The 17,655-nt window shown below is 40.3% G+C and overlaps 1 protein-coding gene across 1 annotated transcript in view; it reads right to left on the minus strand.

Moving 5' to 3' along the window:
- Nucleotides 1–3,836: 3,836 nt before the first annotated feature.
- si:dkey-112m2.1 (transmembrane protein 132C) overlaps nt 3,837–17,655 on the minus strand; it is a 76,983-nt gene continuing 63,164 nt past the window's right edge. Inside the window, exons 6-9 of the mRNA XM_034547264.1 lie at nt 13,324–13,532; nt 10,158–10,467; nt 5,370–5,561; nt 3,837–4,919 (exon numbers count right to left, since the gene is read on the minus strand). Coding sequence (XP_034403155.1) covers nt 3,837–4,919; nt 5,370–5,561; nt 10,158–10,467; nt 13,324–13,532 — 1,794 coding nt within the window. The remainder of the gene's footprint in view (nt 4,920–5,369; nt 5,562–10,157; nt 10,468–13,323; nt 13,533–17,655) is intronic.

A 17,655-nucleotide genomic window follows, 5' to 3' on the forward strand; every position in this document is an offset into this window, starting at 1 on the left:
TTCAATGATAAAAGTCTGCCAAACCCTCTCTTGACCTTTGGCAGCAGTCCACTATTAAACAACAGTTTGCCGAGGCCTTTAAACTGTTCAATAAAACCATTGACCTCTGCATTGACTTCCACATGTAGAATAATTGGATTAATTTGGGGTGTTGAAATATATTTTTTCCCATATGCCACAGACCATAGCACCTTGGAAGCAGTATGTTTTGACTGACGGCTAATATATCTGATAGAAGCTGCTCTCAGAAACAAATTTTGAAATGTCTCTATAGATTAGATTAGATTTCCTGTTTGCTTCAGTACTCATGCCTGTCTTGCTTTTTCCTCTTGGCTCACATCCTTGATTATTCTCCCCTTGCCAATTCTTATCAGCAACCATCTCCATTCATCTCATGAAGATTCATCATCATTCATGAAGGTTTACATATCCATCTTTTCTAGTAGACTGTGTTTATATTGGTCTCTGGTTGTCCGGTGAATGTCCCAGGACTGAGCAAAAATGGCTCTCTTTAGGAGTACAGTCCAGTCTCTCATTTGTTTTTAGTTGTAATATTATCCTAGCAAGTGGAAATCCCAGGCACCACACTGAGTTTAAGTGAGTCTGGGAACGGTTATGCTGTCATTCAGAGTTGGCTGTACATTGAAATCGGCTTCGCTGACTCACTGGCGTCACATAGTTAACTACCTTTGTCCGGTGCAAATATTGTTGTTTGGAGTATGCCAATCTTCTGTAGAAACTTATGTCAGTCCTGTGTTCTTCATTGACATTGTGTTGTCTGAGACACTGCTGTCAGTAGTCCACTAAGTTTCTGTACGGGAACTAAAGGCAGTTGATAGTCGATGAAACCAGGAGTTTCAGTGGTAAATTAGCATTTAATCCTACCAATGATTTAGTTGTGACCAAAGCACCATTATTATATTACATCATTAGCTCTGTAGTTAAAAAACAACAACTGCTAAATACAAACAAAGCAGAGAGCAAGAGAAAATAGTGTCTGCGCTGTAGCAGAGCTGGAAATAGTAAGCACTTTCTTTGTTTTTAATCATAGCTAAAACATTTCAATATGTTTGATTTATTGTTTGATCATCACCAATACATTGTAGAGATATCTGTTAATATAGATGTTGCACAGGCTTTTATTTTTAAATATACTGAGATTAATAAAAAAAGGCCACTGTGCTCCTTCTGCACATCGCCTACCTGAACAGTGAGTGTGTCCTGAAACCTCCAGCTATAGTGTTTTTCTGTCATCCATGGTACGTGGTGTTTCAACACAGACAGACCTTTATTTTCTTAATGCAATGCATAACTATTCAATTGTGAAGCCTATGCATTGGATTGGTTTGAATAACTTTAATGTGTGCACTATGCAGCCGTATTATTTTGTATAATAGAAGTATTGGATCGGAACTCTGTCTTGACTGGTACTCAATAATAAATAGCTCGAAACGATGGCACAAAGAAACTTCAATCGGGACCTCCTCTGTCTCACAGACGTAGGCAGTGTGGCACGGGCCTTATGCTTTCCGTGACCTGGGCACATCTCCAGTGCACGGGCCGTTGCCTTCGCTTTAATTAGGGTCCAAATTATATCTTGAGTAGAAGTAACCTACCTGAAGTGTGCAAGACAAATTGCACAGGAAATGCCACATTAACATGTAATAAGACTGAACTAATTAGAGTGCCCTTTTAGAAAGGGGAGCATGTCTGTGATCCTGTGGAAAACAACTTTTTAGGCCTCTGGTGAACTTGCCTGGAACCTTTTCATCTGCTTATGATACAAAACTGTTACTCAGGTATTATTATATGGTGCTTAATGGTGATAATATGTATTATATTGACTTCATTCCTGCATCTACTGGCCACAGCATTTCATTTTATGATTATCATTTAGACATTTAGATTACATATCACCCATTTACCTCCACTGATATAATTTGAGATGACAACTTAAAGGTTGTTTTTGCTTTTAATAGTTTTTTCGTATCAGATCTATATGTCTATTGTTATTTTTTGCTTTTTATCTAACCACAGTGTGGGGTACAACAATCCAATAAATGATTTTCAAAACTGGAATTACCGCCTTGCAGTTGTATGCCTCTGACAAGAAGACGATGCAGTTTACATCAATATCAATCCAAAATAGCATTGCATCACAATTTTACCCTGTTAGACATTTTTGTATTATTGTCATGATTAGTTAAGTCATTCTTGAGTTATGGCCAACAACGTGCTTTGTAAAGTCACAGTGACCTTGACGTTTCCCCACCATATTTTTATCAGTTCATCCTTGAGTCCAAGTTGACGTTTGTCCCAAATTCAAGGCATTCCTGAGATATGACGTTCATGAGGATGAACCGGACAGACGAACATACGTACGTACCATTCACTGTCTATAAGAAGCGGACGTAGTCACCGTGGTGACGTTTTAAAGCCCGGAGTTCACCATTTTGACCGTTGCCATCTTGGTTTTTGTCTGTCGACATTTTCTTTTTTTGCAACCAGAAGTGACACAAGAGTGTGGTGTACAACTGGTATGTGTAGGCGAACAAGAGAAGAATTCAACAGTCAGACCAATGACTCACACAGCAGCATGATGGAGAAGAGTCACCTTCAGTTTTAATTAGTCCAGCAGCCAATTTAAAACAGAGATAGAAAAGGATGGACTTGACTAATACCGACATATTAAGTCAAAAAAAGTGAAGAGGTCAGACTTTGGGCTTTCACTTCACAGTTTGCTCACTCACTGTAATGACGCTTTTACTGGTATCCAAAATGTCACACAGTAGTTTAAGAAATTAATGATGTTTTCCGATCTCCAGCTAGGCCTTACAAACTATAAAGTAGACTGATTTTATTGAACATTTTTCATGTGATTGTCTGTTTTTCTGTTGAATGTGAGTACCGCATTGTTTTGATTTGTAATACCAGGATTTGAAGTAGTGTAAAAAGTCTGCTTTATGTGAAGTATGCAACTAAATAAAAGGGGGCCGCATGAAAAACAACATTAACATAAGGAGGGTTAAAATGTACGGGCTAACAGAAATTCTTAAACCAATATCAACATACTGAAACAAACCCAAAGCTCAGCTCCAGGATGAATGAATGTAATAATATTAAACAGACATGTCTCCAGAGGTATTGGTATTAGTTATCTACACACTGTCATTTCAGGTACCAGATCAGACACACATGCCTCCTCTTAATTACATCATGCATGGATCTGGTTTCTGAAGACAAAACAAAAACTAAGCTACAAACAAAACTAAACCGAAACCTAACGGCACTTTACAAAATGTCACTATACATATAATACCTCCAAATCAAACTATACAACAATACAAAATTGCTTTTAACTCTTCTCTCCTATAATCTATATTTGCTGACATGTGGTACAGAGCATACAGCAACTCTTATAAAAAGCAACAAAGTGCAAAAAAGTACAACAAATACAACAATAAAATATGATTAATTAATAAAGAAAACGTAAAGTAAAGTAGATGGCGCATTGAAAAGGAAACTGAACCTCAATTAGAGACAAACAACATACATTAAAGTTAAGCAACAATATCAAGTTCACATTTTCCCCTTTATACCTATGCTGTGGTGTCGTGGCAAATCATGTCTTGTTGTGGTCCGTTGCCTAACACTCTCCGAGTAATGGAAATAACAGAGGCTGAACGGACTATCCTGTTGTCACGGTGAGAAGCGGTTCATCAGCAGTCCTAGTCTGTTTTCCTTTTTTCCTTTCCCCCTCCAACCCTCATTCCCTCTTTATTCTGAAGGCATTCAGGTGAGTTTCTCTTTAGTTCATTGACAATACCCAACAGCTCCTACGCAGTGTTCTTAATTGCATTCTCATTAAGCTTTTCCATGTAGTTCCTAAGATCCTGTGAGTCCCCAAGCTCGATGTCCGGACATACCCATTTGATCTCACTGGTCTGCACTAGTGCTAATGGGCTGAGCACAGGACATCCATTACTGGACTTGACATTGGAAAAGGTAGTGAACTTCACCCTCTTTCTCTTGGTGGTGGGTGAGTTAAGGGACTCATTCCTGTGATCCCTCCCACTCGAACTACAGCCTCCAACAGCAATATTTCCACGCTGAATGCCCCCGTTCAGTAACTGACTACCCTCCTCTAGGGCACTGCTCAGCTCGTCCTGCTGCTGTTGCTGCAGACATAGCCCCTCGTCTTGGCCCAGCCAAACCCAGTCGTGGGCATGGGGCATTGCCTCTGGGGCCTCCAGGGATAGCTGCTTGCTACGGTACTTGTATGCGTAAGAGATGCAGTTAATGAGAAAAACCAGGATGGCCAGGCAGAAGACTCCCAGCAGGGCATACATACCAATCTCCAGGTCTGTCAGGCCTCGTCGGGATGGTAACAAGTCGTCATCAGTGCTGCGGCTACGAGGCAGGTCTGCCTGGCCTGGATATTCAGAGAATTCATTTGGGACCCTGGCCCCACTGTCCGCTGATAGACGGCCTCCATTAGGTCTCACTGGGACATGGCCCCTAATTGTCGTGGCTCCACGGTTGATTAACCCAGTTTCCACATCAGCGATAGACCCGCCATAATATGGAGGATCAGGACGTGTTCGCCGGTCTCCTGGTTGTCTGTATTGCTCCTCTGGCTGACCAAACCGTGTCTGTATGTTTGCCATTCCAGTGGCTAAGATTGTGCGTCGTTTCCCCTTCTGGCACACCTCCGATGGGCTCATTTCAACACGCACAAGCAAACCCTGACCCTCCCCCTTGGCAACAATGATTGGCCATTTCCATGCTGCACTGCGCTGCACCTTCACCACCTGTTCATCCAAAGAGGTGGCTGTCAGGGTAAAATGGGCAGGGTTGTAGTTGTCTAGAGCAGTCATGGATCCATCACTGAACTGGAGCCAAGCGCTGATAAGCGATTCCTAAGAAAATAAACAAACAGAAATTGTTATCATTACAATAGCAACAATAACTGTGCCTCAGTAATCTGCGAAATTTCAACTGATGCACAAGGATGACTTAATTATAGTAGAGAAGCTCATAGAAACAATTGAATATAAAACTATTATCCTGAAAGCCAAATATTCTTTTCTCTCCAAGGGAAGAGACAGAAGCCGTTTTCCATTTGAAATTCTAATTACGGGAATAACAGTGATGTTCTGTGGTTATATATGCAAATCAAAGAGATGGCTTCACTATATCAAGAGCGAATTAATTATAACTGTGAATATTAACTCGGATAAAGTCCTAAACTTGTGAGTCAAATACAATGCACAGTGCTAATACAGTAAAGACCATCCTTGTGTAGCAATTCTAAAGGATGATTAATAATGTAAAAAGCAACAAGATATTTGGAGACCGTGGATTAGTACCTGTTTGAGGGATTCGATGACTTCCTGTGTGCTTGCAGTGGCGACGATGGCCCTGTTGCTCCCTGGGCTGAGCTGCAGGGACAGAGAGAGTCCAGAGACCAACTGCACCCCCAGCTCTGTCACGCTCACTTTATCATCCACCACCCTGATGCTCCTCTCAGCCAAGACCGATGATGTCAGAGGGGACAGCACCTGCAACACACAGAAACACTTGCTATTCACATTGGTCCATTGAGATCCAAGATGACTGTTACTGTGAATGAAGAAGAAGATTTTAAATTTTCTTTGCAGCCACAGTTGTTGACAATAAGGTTAGGATTATGGGTAAAAGAAACCAAGCTGACTCATAAGCAGTGGTGTAAAGTCCACTACTTGTTACTCCACTACATTTATTTGATAGCTTAAATTACCAGCTACTTTGCAGCTTGAATTATTAATACAAAACATAAATCAAAAATGAATTACTTTGCATTATTCTAGATTTAAAATACAGAGCAGTGTTTAAAGTAAACACCATTAGTTCCACCTGTAAGTTTAAAGTGATGAACACACAAACATGAATGCATCAACAATTATAAAATATATAGGAGTCTGAAATGGGCAATTCTGCATATTTAGTACTTTTTGAATACTATATTTTGCTAATACTTTGAACACTTTGAATGCAGCAGATTATTCTAACACTTTGCTCGTTCTTTTTCTGAACACTTCTTCCAATACGGCTCATAATTTCTGTACTCAGGCTACTAACATAAAGACACCTCTAATCTCACACGCAAACATATAAACCTCACCTCACGAACACATTACATTCTCTGCATCCCTGAGGTGCCAGAAGTGTAAGCGTGTAAATAGTTGTGATTATTGTTATGAGATGAGAATCCCTCCCATCCGCTCCAATTAGGGCTTCAGTCTCTCCTCCAGCCACCCTCTCATGGCCGCATTTACCAGCCATAATGAACTGTCAGCACCTATCACTGCCTCATTTGTACAGACCAGTTGTTTTCCTCCCTATGGTTTACCTCTTTTCATTTTCCCTTTTGCCTCCCACACAGTGAAACTAAGATATCCTTGAATATTAGGCACAGTCTCGAAACGTGGGCATATGGTTTAACCTCACCACTGAGATGAGTGCACAGGTGAAACAGGTGGTGACTTTCCCTCTAATTAATAGGCATGCACACTGTTTGTCTGAAAGTGTTTTTATTTTGTATGGATAAAAAGAAAGCAAAATAAGCAATGCCGCAAAATGTTCATTAGAGGTTGGGAGATGTGAAATAAAATCGAGCAGAATTCAAAAGGATGCTCCATGCTTTGCTCACTAGGAATCTAAGCTACTGAAATCTAAGGAAATCAACGAGTGCCAAAGAATAAAGTTCAAGAAGTTGTGTATCACCTTCTCCTATCAGGAGAAGTTTCACAACTTCATAAATTATCGTTTTCCTCTAAAGATGCCAGGAAGTGCAATCTATAACCTCTACAGAACGCTCCACAAGAAGCCAGGAGCATTTTTTTGCATCCTTGAAATAGATCTTCCTAAACCTAACCAAGACTACACACTAACACATATCCAGGCTTTGTGCCGCTCTCCTCTTTGAGATGTTAAGGCTCCTTTCCTTGATTCTGTGGAAGTGGTCAGACCCCCTCTCCTCCTCTTTATCAGAGTCCTTTTTTCAATTTTCAGAGATTCGTCGTCTCTCTCTCCTCAAACTCGTTAGAGAGAGATTGCAGGCCTCACCTTTGGCCTGCATCCACGGCCGTGAGATTCCCCCACTAGTAATACCCAACACAACCGTTTCTCACACCAGTCCCCAAGTTTACAGGTTTGCTTCATTCCACCAGAATTGAAGAACCCTTCCCGGCTTCCCTCTTTTCATTCAAAGCTGTCTTCTCTCGTATTATTTCTCTCTCCAAATCTCATGGTTTTCACTTACTGACCCCACACAATCCTGTTTGCACCGGGATCCAGCCTAATGCAATCAACAAAGTTACAAACAACCCGGCTTTGGCCAGACCATGTCTCTCTGACCCGTCATACTGACACTTCTGCAAAGATTCATGGCAAAATATGTTTTGCATGCAAATAGTCTATATGATATTTTCTATTTTCTACTGATACACCATTAAACTTGCAGTCCAGCACATTAATGATCACATTACCAATTCTATGGCCACTCTGGAGTCGTTAAATACCTCAGTGGCCTTTTTAAATCCTTAGCTTTCATTTAATTGTAAAATCCAAGTCCTCATTGTAATTCTGAACAGTTTGATCAAAAATATAACTCCAAAGAGAAAGCCTTTGGAAAAATGGTGCTGTATTTACTGGTACTTGGATGATTGAGGCAGAAATCCTTTTTTTTCCTGAAGTAGCTCTCAAGTTTACATTATGCTTTTCACAATGTTCATATCTGCTTGTACCTGCACGTGAACATACAAAGGGCCATCACTACTATTGAAATAAGTCCACACTTGTAGCTGCATTACTACTCAACAATAAGGTTATACTAAAAGAGAGAAGGTATACTCACAATAGTATCTAGATTGGACCTAAATGATTGGGAACCATTGGCTGCTGGAATGGTAGGAAGCTATTCAACAATGTACTCCATTATTTGCTTTGGAAAAGACAAATGCAAAATAATGCTAAATTAGTTTCGGAAAGACAAATACAATATAGTTTTTGTTCTTTCCATATTTCCGCTTATGCAACATTTGAATAGTATCGGACCAAATATCGGAATATGCAAAATAAATATTTGCTCTTTTTACACATCATTTGTGATTTGCTAATTATTGTAGTCAGATCATGAAACAGCCCCAGCCCATTCTGTATGTTGCTAAAGGGCCAATGTTTACCTGCATGGATATATCAGTATTTATAATAACCTACCTTTAAGGTGCCAATCAAGGGAGGTGTTCAGCTGTCCTTCACAAAAATATGGGTAAACAAAGGTCACAGGAAACGGTGTTGTCGGTTTCAGGAAAATAAGGAAAGCCATTGGAATAACCCTAGTCCTTCATGGAGCTGAATTCATGCTTTTATTTGTATATTCAACTAAGTGTTAAATTTACATTTCTCTGGAAGAAGCCAAAAGCTTTGTGCTAACGACCCAAGAGCACGTTTTCATTCAGAATGATTGAACCTTTCCACAGACCACCTGAGCAGAATACCAGCCTTTATGTCCACAGCCATTCCAAAAGTGGCAGCCATTCAAATGCAAACTATAGCCTCAAAATTACCTGGAGTTTCAGCATCAAAATTATTTTAAAACCTCTCGGACCCGGTCTTTATGAAATCTTCCAAGCTTTACACATGTAGGATATTGTTGAAGGTCTGCATAATTTAATCCATTCCCTGAAGTGCAATCATGCACACAGTACACATCGGTCTGAGCTGACTGTGTCAAAATCAGGACTGGATTTATATCTGGTGCTGAAAATGGAGCATTTAAGGCTTCAACAAGTGTTGAAATACAGTTTGTTAAATGGCCCATAGTGCCATCCCCCTTCATTCCACTATATCACATATTCACAGATTAGTAAGATGCAAATCTACCACATGATAACTTTGAAGTAAACCAGCAATCAAAATGTGCACACATTTTCATTTTCCTCTTTTGCCCCATATCATCAGTATCAGGCTGAAAACAAGAGTCCATTTCACGTATCTTTCTAGTGACTTCTCCTTCCATTTAAAGCGTGCCCAGGCCAACAGTGAAATAGCACTCTATCTCACACACATGTAGCCACCCCTGCGGTGCGCACAGCTCGTCTATTGATAAATACAGAGAAGGAGATTATGATTCCAGTCTACTGCGTCAACAAGCTGTTATTCTGTGTTGTGCTATCTTGTAAATGCCAGATTGATGTCAGTGACGGTGGGCAAATGTGTCATCTGAAGCAAGCACCTGGTTGTAGAACAACGTAAATAGGATTATGAGTGCTGTGTGTGTGAAGGAGGGAGGGAGGGAGAGAGAGTGAGAGTTCTATCACTCTTTCTCTTCCTGCAGAGGTGCAAGCTTGTGGTAGACGTGCCATGACACCTCGTTTCTCTGTTAGCTCATGATAGGCTTAAGTATTTGTGCTATGCTGCAATCAATGTAGTTGTTTTTGTAAACCTTTCTCTTTCCACAGCCACACCTGTTGGGTCTTGCTCCACATTATCTATATATGTAGCTCACTCGCAACCTCTTTTTTTGGGGTAATATTTTGTTGTTGTCCAGCCAATTCAGAGACATGTTTCTCATTTGAGCAAAACTATTGATTAGTGGAGCTTTCTACTCTTTTTTTTCCATTTCATATTGTGTTATGAACTGGAAAAGGTACAATCTCCATCAAAATCAGTGCATTGAGACAGATTTATTTTTCTGTAGGAATTATCTCTCTGACCTTCCCAACATATTTGCCTAGTTCCAGACCTCTGCAATACCTCCCATGTATAAGATTGTTGAGTAGTGCTTGCTGGCTGTTTCCCTTAGTTGGAAACACAGCCGAGCCAATCAGAGCATTGTAGGAAGGATTAAGAATGACATCATCATCCCACGTCGTAGTCGAAAGGCAACAGATGAATTGCCACTAGAAACCTGCCACTAGAATGGCAGGTTGTTTAATTGCTTCTGTGTCGACTAGAAATTCGGTTAACGTGATGGATGTGTCAGTCACTACTGATTGGTTGGAGACAAAGTCACTCCCCCACCTAAACAAAACAGCTACGTGAACATGACCATGATGTCAGACACACACACACACACACACACACACACACACACACACACACACACATACAACCTGTAGTTTGGTGATTCCAGCACTAACTCCTATCAGAACTTGGCCCTCCAGCAGTTGTGCAACCTTCGGGACCTCCACCCTCAGAAAATCCTTGACCAGTTGTGTCACCTCCACCTGCCAGTCACTACCCAGCAGGAAGCTCTGCTGGCCCAGGCTGTCCTCGTCCACAGCTCCTCTAACTTCTCCCGTATCTGCCACAAAGTGTGTGAGGACACGGAGGGTGGTGCTCTGATACTGGGCAACGCAGCCGCTCTCCTTCCTCTCGCCTGCTGCATCGTCTTCATCCTTGTCATCAGTGACCCTCTCATACCTGCACAGATGAGAAAAGGAGGGCAGACGAGCAATAGTAATAAAGTATGGCGCAAATGACTTTTAATAGTGAGGAGTATGAAGGCCGATATCATAAGTATACTTCTTTTTGTGAAGTAAAAAGCACTGAAAGTCCTTTTTTATTTCGAGAAGTCCTCAAGTGAAAAAGATACTTTGAAGGTTATCACCAGTATATTTCACAATTCAATATAATTCATGTTTTCCTTATCACTAGTTTAATGCTTCTGAAGTCTAAACCCTCTGATGTATTTACTGCAGTGCAGTCAAAGCCTCTACTGTCTGTTGTGCTGCAGGTTTTCCCGACCTCCCGAAAGTCATCGGCTCCCAGTGTTTTAAAAAATCCATTAAAAACAGCTTGCAGAGACAAACTGCTGCCTTGCTTGCTTTCTCATTTTCTTTGAAAGGGCAACTGATATTTTTCTATGTCTGCCATTTATTTTTCCCATGGCAAACATTTTGCAGATACAGTCATCTCAGAAAGATGTATGTTTTGTGACAAATGAAGGTTTGCAAACCCAGTAGGGGATTTACACATTTACACGTCTGTTCCACACTTTTCCTCCTAGTTTAGTGAAGTTTATATGTCCCTTCATCACATTAACATCGGAGAGGAAGGACGAAGGTTGGCAATTGGAGAAATCCTGCAAAGAATTACAAGAGAGGTCTTATAGATGCCACTGTGGATCTAAAAAAACATCCAACCATTGATACAAATAGACTTAAAAATATATTATGGTGTTGAAGCCGTTAGGCGTCTAGATGTTTGATACAGGTTTTACCACACTTATAATGTTACAAAAGTCAGCTACCTGAAATAAAAAATTAAAACATCTCTTTTATATTTGGGTCCATTTGATTATTTTCTGCTCTACTATATTATATATTCTCAGCAGGTTGTCTTATCTCACGATTAACTGCAATTTATTGTCTCTCCCATAGGTTCATATTCTGCTCCCTCCCAAAAATAAACAAACATTAAAACTGCTTGTAGACATAAACTGCTCCCTCAGCTAGTATAATACATCATATTAAGCAACAGCATATTGTATTTTCTGGTCTCCATGCTGGGCTGTGGGAGCTGCAGTGACAGGTGAAATGTGGCCTTGGGACACAGATCCTCTCCTAAGAGTCAACCGATGAAGAGAAACTTTGCTGTAGCTATTCGGTGCATACATCACTCATTATCCACATCCTCCATCTTCCATCACTCTTTACCACTATAAAGGTATATTTTGTTGTCCTGTGCATTACCATTGTCATATCTCTCTTTCTCTCTCTGCACATCTGACTCTCACTCTATATTTCATACATCAATTTTTAACTTGACTTTAATCCATTTTTCAACTCTCTCTCACTCACTCTCACCTTTTATTCTCTTACACTTTCCAGCTCTGCCTGCATCTCTGTCTCTAACAGTCAGCTGGCCGGGGGGAGTGACAGTGACAGTTTCCATTAGGTTTAATGAGGCGTAGCTGGTCAGGCAGAAAAACGGGCTGACAGGTTAATATGCTGTGGCCCGATGGCTTGGTTTAGTTCCCTCCCTTCGCCATGCCCTCCCCCTTCCCTGATTCCACACCAGTGAGGGGACGGCAGTCTAAACCAAGGTGACATTTGTGGCTGGCAACAGAAACATGAGGTCAGGTCATGTTTGTAGCATTGAGTGACAGGTCAGTCAAGGTGTAATGAGGTGGCTTGCTCGCTGATGAACGTTTTTTTAATTAATTTTTTTATATTCACTCTCTTTTCATACACATATACACATCACATAACATGCGTTCTTCATGCAGGGATGCACTTGACAGACATGACTGACGTGCCACCAGGCGTGGGTAGCAGAGCGTTACAGTGCCACCCTGTGGGGTGTAGGCCAATGGGACATGGCAAAGAAGTACTTAAGTACGTAATCCAAAGATCTTTCATATCATATACAAGTTGGTATAGAGGTTATATTTAAAACATACACTGTTGGTGCTAATTGGGGTTTAGTTTACTCAAAATCTGATTCACACAACCTAAACCGTCAATATATATCAAGTTAACATTGTGATTTGATGTTCTCATCCATTAATAATTTGAAATAATTATTAACAATAAAGACAATCTATAAGTCAACAACTACATCATTGTAATTACTGTTTTAGGGTTATTTCTTTTTTAATCAGCCAAATTCATATTTGAAGGAAAAACTCATATAACTATCACTAATATAAATATCACTTCTATAAATATGGATAGAAATATCTTTATTGTAACCGCAAGGTACAACTCGCGGTTCAACGCACAGATCATGCACACTGTGTCACTTTTCAGCCCCAGGAATTTTGGCCACGCTCTGTAATGCTCCAAATTATGACTCATTTCATATACAGCATAAGTACCTTTTGGGAGACCAGTGGATCCAATGAATTATGGGACACTCATTATAGCAACTCTGCAGCTGCACCTGGATTGTATGCCTCATATTTCTGCACCAACATTACTAAGACAATTTATTGTGGTCTCCATTTATTTTACCAAGTGAAGAATGCGATCGTATTCTCATGCAGGAACTGTAAAAAACCTCTCAGGCTAACGACCAAAATAAAGACGTTTAGACTTGTCCTGTATGACCTTACACTGTGATACATGGGCAGTCACTAGATGAAGCCCACCATCTATTTGGCTTTTAGCTTGTGAAAGAGTTTAGTGTTTGTTTCAAGATGCAAGGATTAATGTGCTGGAAATAGTTGCCTTATAGCTGCTAGTGTGATGTTGCAATTCAATTCAAAATAGGCGTGCATTTGACAATAATACATAGTACAACATGCAGCAGATACAATAGACATTCAGGTCTTACCTCCTGTTCCCCATACTAACGGGGACCCTCCAACCCTTTATCTGGCTGAGCTCGGGGTCGGCCACATCGATGAGCAAGGGCAGGCGAGGCATCCACACGCTCATCTCCAGCTGGGCACTCAGGAAACTGTAGGTAAAGTTGAGCATCACCCTGCTCTTCCCTCTTGACTCCTTCCCGTTTACATACACGTAGTCGCACCGCTCTGACACCTGGAGAGAAAAGGGAACAATAAGGGGAAGCAGCAGGGTGAGAGACAGCATCACAGAGAAAAAGAAAGAAGGGCAATCTACTTGAGACTCCAAACTTGGACAAACGTATTTAAATTGCGTTGTCTTGAGAAAGTTCTTCTGTTGTTTCTCTCCAGTTGATGTTTGTCAGCAGCCTCTTCTGACATGCTGGAGCGTGGAAAGATTTGGCATTGCTTCAATAAAAACTCAAGTGTCAGGTCTGCTGAGTTTCTTCTCTGTGTGTGTGTGTGTTTGAAAGTGTGCAGATAAGTCTTTAATGTGTGTGCGTGCAGGATTATATTTGTGCAAGTAATGTGACTTTGGTTCCAACTTAACAGATGGAGCTGAACAAAAGACGCAGACTTGCTTCATCCAACCTAGAGAACGAAACTTCGAACCGAATTATGATTGGCTGCTTAAAATAAAGCTCCAATCGGTGATTGAGGTTTTGTTGATGCGTGTCCAACATGGAGAAAAGATGTAGCCGGAATGTCTGAAACGTCCGTCTATTATCTTCAAAGCACCAGCATCTCCACACATTTTGTTTCCAATCTCTTGCATTTCAATCTCAAATACCATCATAAGCTTGATTGGCACAACTGGTAATTTCAGCACATGTCCCCATTACTGACAATTGCTTCTTTGTAACAAACCACTCACAAGAAGACTGTCATCTGTCTCCACGTCTTTGCATATAACTTGGATCTCCTCTCAAACGATGTCAGACCAGCCCTCTATCGCTGGGGTACTAAACTGACAGCTTGGTGTCTGTCAGCTCTCTCTTTCTCTCCCACTCTCTCATCATACTAGAGTATTACTTTGACTTCTACAAAGTAACAAGAAAGGCGATTCGCAGGCTGAAATCTGAGTGTGAAGTTCAAGAAGTCAACGGAACTTTTGGTCAAATGATCAGTTTAGGTTCATAATCAAGCCACCGGTGACATTTTATAAATGATGAAAAAGGAATATCCACCCAAATGTAGCGTTAATATCAAAATGATGTAGCCGTATTTTATAGGATCAAGAAGGGCTGACATTATTCACTTAATGAATAAATCAGAATAGGAATTGCCAACGATTTTGATAAATTACTAAATATTTATATTTTCTCCTTCTCAAAAGGAGGTTTTGCTGCTTTTCTCCATTTTATATCATTATAAATTAAATATGTTTGGGTTTTAACTGTTGGTCTGTCAAAACCACATTTGAAAGCATTTCTTTGACCTCTGAACAATTCTCATGCACAGTTTTCACTATTATCCTAATCATATAAATGATTAATTGTAAAAAATATTTGACAGAATAATGAACAAGGAAAATTATATAATCATAAGTTGCAGTCTTACACATTGTGCAATGTACTTGACCAATAAATGATTGTGATTTGTTTCATAAAACTGATACAGGCAGAGGAGATAAATTATGTAATCCTATTTATCGTTCCCACAGGATTTTGAGAGACTTCGGTGGGTGGACCTCGGACCCTCTGTATCAGCGGTCATGGTACCGTGGGAAAGAATGGGTACGTTTTAAAGTTATATGCATCAATTAGGTGCACTTTGAAAGCAGCATTACGAGGCTAGATCTATGTGGAACGTTGTGAACTCTTGAACACATTGGTTGTATAGACATGAATGGTGATGGCATGGCAAAAAAATCACATCCACAAATCATGCCACAGGAAACGGGTTCCCGTTGAGAAGTGTAAACATATCGTTGGTTCCTTATGACTGTGGCCACCTAATGAATTAATAGGAAGCACTCAATATTCTTGTGAAGCAGCTTAACTGGAAATGAAATCTAGTTTTAAATGTAGAGTGTAGTGCCTTTAAGGACATCCACGCTGTGGCTTCACTTGATAGCATATAAAGAGTCAATGATAGAACAGAGGAGAAAGACAGTGTGTGTCTTCAAAAGTATTTTACACTACAGTATGCTAGCTGTACATGTACACCGGTATACATTTAATAAAACTACAGGTTGCATCTTTATTTGAGGAATTAGAGCTGTCTGGTATTGAACAGATGATGCGTGTTGATGATAATTGATTGTATGCAAATAGCCTATTTAAGAGGTGTGTGCACGTTGAAGTCACAGGAACAAACGCACACACAATAATGTGCAGGGTTTCGAAAGACAACCACCCTGAAAGTGAGCTGAACAAATCCACTTCAGTCCTCATTAAGTCTCTCAAGCCTCACCTCTATTTATGTTCCTTTTCCTCTGTTCCTTCTCTCTCTCCCTCCCCCTCTCTCTGCCTGCCTGCCCCCTCCGTGTCACCGCCATGCTGAAATCAGTTTATGTCAAGATGTCAGCCCATCTCTACCTTTCTAGTTTTGTTCCACTTTGTTTCCCAATTCTAGATCCATCTTCATCTTTCCTTTTGAAGGGTATGGAAGTTGATAACCATAAAGATGTAATTGAGATCGGCTGATGTTGTGCGCCGCATAAAAAATGTGTCACCGTGAATGTGTCATGAAACCACGCACATGTCCATGTCACCTCTCCATGGAAACAACTCATTGTGTTGCTAATCATGCAGGCTACATTTTTGTCCATGTATCCAGAGCACCCAAACACAGATAAGGACTCCACAGGATCCAATTCAGAGTGAGGCCGACTATGAATGAGATAGTAAAAATGTAAAAATGTCCAGTTGCTGAGAGTCTTTGTCACTTACAATGCACTGTTGTACTTCTGCATTTTTCAAAGGATGTTAATCATTTTAATTCCTTAAAATCAATAATTTTCTTCACACTAAAATTCAGGGAACGGAGCTTAAGTGATATGCTTCTTTGATTATTACTTGGAGCAGTAATTAAGTGTGATTTTCATCATTTTAAACTTTGAATGGAACAATAAAGTGAGGTTTATTGAATACACCTCATGGCTCTACATCACTGTGATGAAAAGAGAAACATATAACTCAAAACGCGTCCTTGTTTTGTTTGTCTTCACTTAATTTAACTATTTTTCTCGCTTTATATTAAAATCATTCTGCCTTTTTTTTATTTTATTTTTTTACCTGTCGGAGAATATATTGGATCCATTACTTTCAAGGTAGTTTTTAGATTTGATGAACATAACTATATTACCCATCAATCAATATGTGTTTTGCCTAGTCACAAAGTATGACTTGGAAGCAAGGAAGAGCCCACAGAGTCATGCTAATTCCTTGCCTCACTTGTTACTGTCCAGCACTGTGCTGCTTAATAATAATAATAATAATAATAATAATAATAATGGAGAGAGTAGGCGACTGGCATTGAAATCAGGTATACAGATGAGGGTATTTCAACAAAAGAGGGTAGGTAAATCACAGACTGTATGAAATATGGACGTTGTCTCTGTGATGTCCCCCATGGCGCTCTGAAGAACCATTGTGAAGCTGTGGATGCTCCGGCAGGCCCCGTCTTGGCAGACAGTCAGCAGCTAGAAACCCGGTACGGCATCCACCTGTCAGTCAAGACGGCCATGCCTTCAAGTATGCATAACTTTAAACCTTATTATGAATTAAACGGGTTAGATATCTAAATTAGCTGCAGGTTTTGTACCAGGCTGTAAACATGTGTATTTCAGTTCCAAAGTTGGGCATTCTCACGTGGGGATCTGTGGAGATTGACTCGCTTTCACCTTCAAGCCTCAAATGATTTGAGCCGCTGCAGTTTTTGGCACTTCTGTGTTGGCTTTATCTTTCAGCACCTGGAGGTTTATGTCTGTTAAATCCACAACAAAATTGGCTTTCTGTCAGGTTGGCTGTAACTTATAATAGGCATTGTTCTGCATTTGCAAATAAGAACTATTTTCCAACCTGCTGGTGTCTTTGTCTGTAAGATGATGGACTGGCGGCAGCCTTTTCAATGAGATACGACTGAACAACGCTTGTCCTAACCATATTGTAGGTGTTTTATTTTCCAATAACATTGCTCTTGACTGCAAAGAGCATACTTGAATGCCACAACAGGTAGTAAAGTAAGCTCTATTACTGCTCACCACAGCAATATCCTGATGGGCGATATTGTCACTAAAAATAAGCGAAAGGAATTTTGAGTGAGTGCTCACTGCGATAGCACGTAGCCCCCTGAAGACTCACGAGGCAATTTTT

Source organism: Cyclopterus lumpus, chromosome 12, assembly GCF_009769545.1.
Source record: "Cyclopterus lumpus isolate fCycLum1 chromosome 12, fCycLum1.pri, whole genome shotgun sequence".
Lineage (NCBI taxonomy): Eukaryota > Metazoa > Chordata > Actinopteri > Perciformes > Cyclopteridae > Cyclopterus > Cyclopterus lumpus.